This window comes from Polyodon spathula, unplaced genomic scaffold (genome assembly GCF_017654505.1).
Source record: "Polyodon spathula isolate WHYD16114869_AA unplaced genomic scaffold, ASM1765450v1 scaffolds_2337, whole genome shotgun sequence".
NCBI classification, from domain to species: Eukaryota; Metazoa; Chordata; class Actinopteri; order Acipenseriformes; family Polyodontidae; genus Polyodon; species Polyodon spathula.
Window position 1 is genome coordinate 1 of NW_024473811.1, and position 8,973 is coordinate 8,973.

General features: G+C 53.4%; 1 protein-coding gene across 1 annotated transcript; it reads right to left on the reverse strand.

Moving 5' to 3' along the window:
• Positions 1–650: 650 nt before the first annotated feature.
• LOC121310606 (centrosomal protein of 164 kDa-like) lies at positions 651–8,768 on the reverse strand (the record flags this gene model as incomplete). The annotated part of the gene is made up of 7 exons (XM_041243669.1): positions 651–827; positions 2,155–2,232; positions 2,636–2,852; positions 3,485–3,616; positions 3,857–4,222; positions 7,337–7,422; positions 8,685–8,768. Coding segments are annotated over 7 exons (1,125 nt in total), but the record flags the coding sequence as incomplete, so codon positions are not given.
• Between the last annotated feature and the right edge of the window lie 205 nt (positions 8,769–8,973).

Here is an 8,973-nt window from a genome sequence, read left to right on the forward strand (position 1 = left end):
TTCTATCAGTGTGTGTGTGTGTGTGTCTCTGTAGTTCACTCACCTGTCTCTATCAGTGTGTGTGTGTGTCTGTAGTTCACTCACCTGTCTCTATCAGTGTGTGTGTGTCTCTCTAGTTCACTCACCTGTCTCTATCAGTGTGTGTGTCTCTGTAGTTCACTCACCTGTCTCTATCAGTGTGTGTGTCTCTGTAGTTCACTCACCTGTCTCTATCAGTGTGTGTGTCTCTGTAGTTCACTCACCTGTCTCTATCAGTGTGTGTGTCTCTGTAGTTCACTCACCTGTCTCTATCAGTGTGTGTGTCTCTGTAGTTCACTCACCTGTCTCTATCAGTGTGTGTGTCTCTCTAGTTCACTCACCTGTCTCTATCAGTGTGTGTGTCTCTGTAGTTCACTCACCTGTCTCTATCAGTGTGTGTGTCTCTCTAGTTCACTCACCTGTCTCTATCAGTGTGTGTGTCTCTGTAGTTCACTCGCCTGTCTCTATCAGTGTGTGTGTCTCTGTAGTTCACTCACCTGTCTCTATCAGTGTGTGTGTCTCTGTAATTCACTCACCTGTCTCTATCAGTGTGTGTGTCTCTGTAGTTCACTCACCTGTCTCTATCAGTATGTGTGTCTCTGTAGTTCACTCGCCTGACTTTATCAGTGTGTGTCTCTGTAGTTCACTCACCTGTCTCTTTCAGTGTATGTGTCAGTGAGTTCACTCACCTCCCTCTTGTACTCGGCTGCTTGCTGTATTTTCTGCTGAGCCTTTAGCAGGTCTCTCTGCAGCTGCTCCTCCTCGCTGCTCTGAGCCTCTGAGATCTGCTTCTGCAAGCTGCTGATCACCTGGGAGGGGAGGAGCAGCTACTAAACAAGAACAGCCCAGTTCTGAAGGGTCTGTCAGCTTGAGCTTCAGTTTAACTGCACAGCACAGCCCAGTTCTGAAGGGTCTGTCAGCTTGAGCTTCAGTTTAACTGCACAGCACAGCCCAGTTCTGAAGGGTCTGTCAGCTTGAGCTTCAGTTTAACTGCACAGCACAGCCCAGTTCTGAAGGGTCTGTCAGCTTGAGCTTCAGTTTAACTGCACAGCACAGCCCAGTTCTGAAGGGTCTGTCAGCTTGAGCTTCAGTTTAACTGCACAGCACAGCCCAGTTCTGAAGGGTCTGTCAGCTTGAGCTTCAGTTTAACTGCACAGCACAGCCCAGTTCTGAAGGGTCTGTCAGCTTGAGCTTCAGTTTAACTGCACATACTGCACAGCACAGCAGCAGGCTTCAGTGTGAGGATGGAGGTCAGAGCGCACGTGAAACTGCTCAAATCCAAGATCTCACTCCTCTACACCTTCTCAGCTCACCTACAGCTACGGACAAAAGTGCTGCATCACCCTTTTAGGAGTGAGACAACAACACAGCATAATTTAGATCTTTAATTAACAACATGTTACCAAAGAAACTATTAAATGACATTGTGAAAGTCTACCGGAAGCTATACAAGGCGCTGAAGGGCCAGGTTCTCCTTTAGATTCCTCCATGCGGCCTTTACTTTGGATTGAGCTCGTTTCGGCTGCAATAGGATTGAGATCAGGTGAATTTGCAGGTTGAAGTTGCCGTGGCGCGATGCTCTCGTCTTCTAACCACGGCAAGCAACTCTGTCACCCTGGATGTGGAAATCACCGCTAGGAAAACGAGTCGGAGTCGTAGGGAGGAGGTGGTTTGGAGTGTTTGCAGGTACAAGTCCCTGTTCACAGCTGTCCCCAGACATGGACAGTTTTGGGATGCTTGGTTGTTGGGACGGTACACCCTGGCTCGTATCCTTCTGCTTTTGCACCTTTGAATTTTGAACTTTTCCACACCACCCAGGTCTGACGCTGGGTTAGTGAAGTTACTTCCTCTCCCTCCTCAGTCACGCACTTTGTTCTGATCCAGTTGAGCTACAGCAGGGGGGTCCAACCCCGGTCCTGGAGAACCACAAACCAGCCGGCTTTCTGGGGATCTTTAAATCAACATTTATCCCAGGTCTTTAGACATTGATGACCAATTTAAGAAGATAAATGAAGTCACTGAGAATGAAAAGCAGAGGCCCTGCGGCTCCATCTCCAGGACCAGGGTTGGCTGCCCCTGAGCTACAGAGCTGCTCCAGTCTGGTTTTGAGCCCTCTTCCCCTGTCCTCTCTCCTACCTTGCTGTGCTTCTCCTGGGCCGTCTCCCTCAGCTGCTGCAGCTCCTGGGAATGCTGCTTCTCCAGAGCCTGGAGCTCCTGTGGAGAGCAGGAACAGGGACACAGTCAGCCTCTGTTTCTGGGATGAGACTTGGGGATCGCTCCAGCACAGCTCAGCTACCCCGTGCCCTCTCACAATGGCTGGGTGCACAGCTGCACACGGAGGGTTTGAAAACAAAAGGGTGATGTGAAGCAGAGCCTGTACCTGCTGTCAGCTGAACTCAGAGGTTGATCTGCTCTTACCAGCTCTCCGCCCCACTCAGAGAACCGAGGATCATAAGAGAATTGCACAGCTTTCCCTACCCAATGTCATCTCCCTTGAGATTGGCTTTTCATTTTCCTCTGGAAAACTCCTCACCCTTTCGCTCCTCAACCACTGTTACCAGACTGACCTCAATGAGAGACGATGCCACCTCTTTTACAGCTGCCTCCCTGCTCCTACCTCTTTCCTCTGCTTCTCGTGGGTGCTCCTCAGTTGCTCCAGCTGCCTCTCTCTCTCAGCCTCCAGCCAGCGCCTCTCCTCACTCACTGCCTCCTCCGCCTCCTTCCTCAGGGAGTCCTGCCGCTCCCTCCTCCTGGCCACCAGCTCCCTCGACTCGGAGGCGCTCTCTGCCTCCAGAGAGCTCCTCAGATCCCACAGGACAGATTCCTTCTCCTCCCTGGCAGGAATTCACAACAGGTATCAATCTCCAATCGTCACTCTCTACTCTGTCCTGAAGGGGCAGCAGCTAACGAAGCCCTTTCACAGATCTCACCTGCTGCGCACTGCAGGTCTATGCAGGATTGAAAGATAAATCGCAAAACATGGACTTTAGACATCTGGCAGTATGAAAGCTGAACCTTTGAAACAGACACGTCTTTAACTGAGTGTCGTACCTTTTAAAAGTGACATGTTTGATTTTGTCAGCTACAATCACTTTTGATCCCACTGTTGCTTTTCTCCAGCCTGGCTGGTCTTATTAGCATGACTGAATGCAGGGAGGGAGCCCCATAAGTCAGGCATCAAACACATCATTTTTAATACTGTCTGGCTCTCTATTTCAAGTGTAAAATGTCTTTCAGCAAGAATGAATTCAGATTGATGTGTGGAAGTGCAGACAGTAACAGGGTTTGCGGTCGCTCGATTTAACAGAGGTCATACTAAATCAGCAGAATCTGATCTTGCCTGTGCTGTCCGACTTGGGGGACACCCTGCTGAGACAGTCAGTGATACAGCAGGTTTAAATAGAAATGCTTTAAGATGTGCCACTGTTTTCGGTCATTAACATTGCCCTGTTTGACGGGCGCTGACCTGAGTTTCCTCTCCTCCTCCTCTGTCTCTGCTCTGATTTGAACCCGCAGCCTCTGCAACCTCTCCTTCTCCTCCTCCCTCAGTCTCTCCTCCTCTTCCTCCGTTTCCTCTCTCAGCGTCTCTCTCAGCGCCCTGCGGGAGAAGCACACACAGACGCACTGAAGCACACGGTCCAGTCACAGGCCACGGTGATCTCAACACAACCTCTACAGAAAACCTTCATCATCAATACACTGTCCTACCACTGCAGCTAAGAGGTGCGGGAGACTCTTCCTCTCGCAGAGAGTGGGGAGGGTATGGAATGGGTTACCAAGCCATGGCGTTGATGCCGGATCACTGGGACTGTGACGAGATGAATGGCCGCCTGGGTACCTGAGTTTGTGTTCCTTCTCCTGATGTAGGACACGTGCCTGCTCCTCCTCCTCTCTCCCCATCTCCTCTCGGAGAATCCTGAGCCTCTCCTGCAGGGCTCTGCATCGCTCTGCCTCCAGCTGCCTCTCCGACTCCTGACTCCGCTCCTCCACAGAGTCCTGAGGAGGCAGCCTCTCCTCCCGAGCCGTTCCTCCCTCCACGCCTGGCCTCCGCTCTCCACCCGAGCGCTGCAGCCTCCTGCCTCTGTCTGCTTCCTCCTGCCTCTCCTCCAGGCTTGGTTCAGCTTGCTGCCTCGGCTCTTCCAGAGGGTCAGGAGTGGTCTTGCTTTTCTCCTGCGTCTTACTCTCTTCATCCTGCCTCTTGCGCCTGAGAGACAGACAGAGTTACATCATCGGAAAATAAATGCGCTTTGGAGCGTGGAGTAACAAGGTATCATAATAACACTGTGGTAGCAAAAAATTTTTTTTTATAACTAACAGATTAACCCTTTGCGGTCCTATGTGGGGCCAGGTCCAACACTGTGATGTTCCCTTTCCAGTCCGACGTCGGACCCTGTCCAACATCATCAAAAAGAGGTCAAGCACGGGTCTCTAGTCGTTTTTTCTCCAGCAAAAGGTGAGAAAACAACTCAATGGCCGAGTGAGACGGATATGAGCGGAATGAAGCTGAAAAATAGAGCTAGCAGAGATAATGACGGACACAAACAAAGAGATAGCTGCATCTGCATCCAGCGCTCAAAGAATATCACGGACATCTGCAGAGCTTTTTGAGATGTTATAGTAATAAAATAATGACTCGGATCGCATTGTTGAGGAGTCTGGTGATAAAACGAGTGATCAGGAGAGGATTTATCAGTATGCACGTCTATAAAGAGGTATGTGAAAAATACAGCGAACAAGGGGTGGGGCTTGGCTGGAGATGCAGTATTGAGTGTCCTTTTGCTATGCAGTGCCTTTTAAACCTGTTTTACTCTGAAAAAAAAAAACTTTTAAACAGCGCGTGTGAAAATGAATTGGACCCGACGTGCCTGACGATGCTGAATAAATGAACCACGAAGGGTTAAAACCACATCAGGTAACATCTGGTAATCTAAAACGAAATGGAAGCAAACCGTTTGACATTGACAGTGCAGCCACTACAGGGACTGCGGCCCACACTCACATACAGGACAGGACCAGGACAGGCTCAAACCCGTTCAGGATTTATGAACAGACGAAGTTCAGCACACGCCTCTGACATGCACAGGATATCACTGCGCCTCTGCCTCTTCTCACCGGCTGTTCCAGGACAAACGGGCAGTGGAAACGCTGCAGCTCTGTGAAGTCACGCTAGTGCTTCTCCCAGCGACGCCCATACAAACCAGCAACTGATTTACAGTTTCATTACAATTTTTACATTGATATGATCCAAACACTGAGCTGCCTCCTCAGTTCTCACTGCTCCGGTGAAACTCTTCCACCTTGCCATCACCGGAGAGGCCAGCACCTTCCTCACCGGTGCCAGGAACAGCTCTCCTAACGGGGCTGCCTTCCTCCCTCCCTTCCCTCTCCTCCACCCAGGACTTGCAGAGACAGAATCTGTGAACTCCATCCCTGAACGCACACTCTGCACTGTGTGTGTGCGTGTGTGTCACTGACTTGCACGGTGCCACGGCGTTTGCGCGTGTGCACGAAGCCCGGACGCCGACGAACGGATTGACACAGCAAGTGTCGACGTAAGACGGAGTGCTGGGCGTCTCCCGTACATTTTGTGTTCTTTATCTTGCTTGGACACGACACGGGGACAGTGTCACCGGCGCACGTGTCACGTTTGAACGCCAGCGCACCGCGGCTGTGTGTGCGTGTGTGTCGTGTGCACAGCTGCACCGCGGCTACAGAGACGACGCCTGTGGCCGCGTGCACAGCTGTGCACTCACAGTCACAGGGCATGGAAACACAAGTGGAAAGCAGAGCGCTGCCCCTGTCACAGTGGCCGCGTGCACAGCTGCATTGCACTCACAGCAGAGGGCATGGAAACACAAGAAGGAAAGCAGAACCTGTGCTGCCCCTGTCACAGTGGCCGCGTGCACAGCTGCATTGCACTCACAGCAGAGGGCATGGAAACACAAGAAGGAAAGCAGAACCTGCGCTGCCCCTGTCACAGTGGCCGCGTGCACAGCTGCATTGCACTCACAGCAGAGGGCATGGAAACACAAGAAGGAAAGCAGAACCTGCGCTGCCCCTGTCACAGTGGCCGCGTGCACAGCTGCATTGCACTCACAGCAGAGGGCATGGAAACACAAGAAGGAAAGCAGAACCTGCGCTGCCCCTGTCACAGTGGCCGCGTGCACAGCTGCATTGCACTCACAGCAGAGGGCATGGAAACACAAGAAGGAAAGCAGAACCTGCGCTGCCCCTGTCACAGTGGCCGCGTGCACAGCTGCATTGCACTCACAGCAGAGGGCATGGAAACACAAGAAGGAAAGCAGAACCTGCGCTGCCCCTGTCACAGTGGCCGCGTGCACAGCTGCATTGCACTCACAGCAGAGGGCATGGAAACACAAGAAGGAAAGCAGAACCTGCGCTGCCCCTGTCACAGTGGCCGCGTGCACAGCTGCATTGCACTCACAGCAGAGGGCATGGAAACACAAGAAGGAAAGCAGAACCTGCGCTGCCCCTGTCACAGTGGCCGCGTGCACAGCTGCATTGCACTCACAGCAGAGGACATGGAAACACAAGAAGGAAAGCAGAACCTGCGCTGCCCCTGTCACAGTGGCCGCGTGCACAGCTGCATTGCACTCACAGCAGAGGGCATGGAAACACAAGAAGGAAAGCAGAACCTGCGCTGCCCCTGTCACAGTGGCCGCGTGTACAGCTGCATTGCACTCACAGCAGAGGGCATGGAAACACAAGAAGGAAAGCAGAACCTGCGCTGCCCCTGTCACAGTGGCCGTGTGCACAGCTGCATTGCACTCACAGCAGAGGGCATGGAAACACAAGAAGGAAAGCAAGACCTGCGCTGCCCCTGTCACAGTGGCCGCGTGCACAGCTGCATTGCACTCACAGCAGAGGGCATGGAAACACAAGAAGGAAAGCAGAACCTGCGCTGCCCCTGTCACAGTGGCCGCGTGCACAGCTGCATTGCACTCACAGCAGAGGGCATGGAAACACAAGAAGGAAAGCAGAACCTGCGCTTGCTGCAAACCCCGCTGAGCTGCACTTTGTCAGATGAGCAGACCCAGGCTTCAGCCGTCTTTCTTTCAATGTTTACCGTATGTTAGAAACGCAGCCAGCCTGTCTAAAGGGCTGCTCTGTGTTCCCAGGACAAACCCTCTGAGACTGACGCTGTCCGTCTCCTCAAACACAACCTCTTTCCCCTGCGTCTAAAACCAGCCCCCCACCACCGCCTGCCCAAGCAGTTCTAAAAAGAAACTTCCTGCAGTGAGTTTTCAAATTAGACAAGTTTTTAAGTGACACATGAGCGTAGCGTGTGCTGGTTTACCTTTCTGCAGCCTCAGCTCTCTTCCTCCTCTCCTCCTCCTCTTCCTGTGCTTTCTTCTCTTTCATGTCTTCCACAGAGTCCTTTTCCTGTAGGCACAAGGGCGTCAAGCAATCTGTGCTCTGCGCTCGTTCATCGCAGCACTGCGGTCGTCCCTTCACATTCAACCCTGAGCTCTCCTTGGCCCCCAGTCGGTTTCTCTCACCAGCACTACTCCAGTCATGTGAAGGTGAGATTTAGATTGAGAGAAGCCAGCCTGCCAGCCTCTCTGCCAGCCCCCTTTCCACTGCACCCCCCCCGGAGCTCTGTTCATGTGCAGCTCTGAGATCAGTAGTTACCAGCGCTGCTGGTCCGTATGGCTGCACTGTGCAGATCTGATCCACAATTAGAAACACACTTTAGTGAAGTGAGTGAGGGAGCAGAGGCAGAAGGGTTCCCTGGATCCACACTGGGCTGCCAGGCTGAATCTCATCACCCTCACAGCCCTTAAACAGACACCCCACACACTGATACTGACTATGTACTGGGGGTGGGGTGTGTGTGTCTGGGGTACTGGCCCCCCCCCCCCCCACCCCCACACACACACACCACCACCCCCCCCACCACACACACACACACACACACACACCCCCCACCCTGACCCCCCCACACACACACACACACACACACACTGATACTGACCCCCCCCCCCACACACACACACACACACACACTGATACTGACCCCCCCCCCCCCCCACACACACACACACACACCCACCCCACCACCCAGATACACTGATACTGACCCCCTCACACACACACACACATACTGACCCCCCCCCCCCCCCCCCACACACACACACACACACACACACACACACACCCCCCCCCCCCCCCCACCACACACACACACACACACACACACACACACACACACTGACACCCCCCACACACACACACACACCCCCCCCCACCCCCCCCACACCCCCACACACACACACACACACACACACCCCCCCCCACACACACACACACACACACCCAGACTGACACCCCCCCACACACACACCACTGATATGACTGGGGGTGTGTGTGGGTGTGGATACTGACTGGGGGGGGGTGGGTGTGTGTGTGTGACTATGACTGGGGGGGGTGTGTGTGTGACTGGGTGACTGGGACTGGGGCACACCACCACACACACACACACACACACACACACACACACACACCCACCCACCCCACCCCCCCCCCCCCACACACACACACACACACACACACACACACACACTGACAGACACCCCCCCACACTCACACCCCTCAGTAGAAGGTATATCAGAACCTCTGAAGTTGAAATGCAGTTTTATTCTTACCTCTGATTTGGGGCTCTGAGGGGCTGGGGAAAGAGCCTCCACATCCAGGACCTGCTCCGAAATACAGGATCCAAACACAGGAGCCTTGAAAGAAAAGACAGCAGGGAGTGAGAGCAGGGGAGAGAGAGAGCGGGAGAGTGAGAGCAGGGGAGTGAGAGTGGGGGAGGGAGAGCAGGGGAGGGAGTCAATATGCAGGGGAGTGAGAGAAGGGGAGTGAGAGCAGGGGAGTGAGAGCGGGGGAGAGAGTCAATGTGCAGGGGAGTGAGAGCAGGGGAGTGAGTCAATGTCA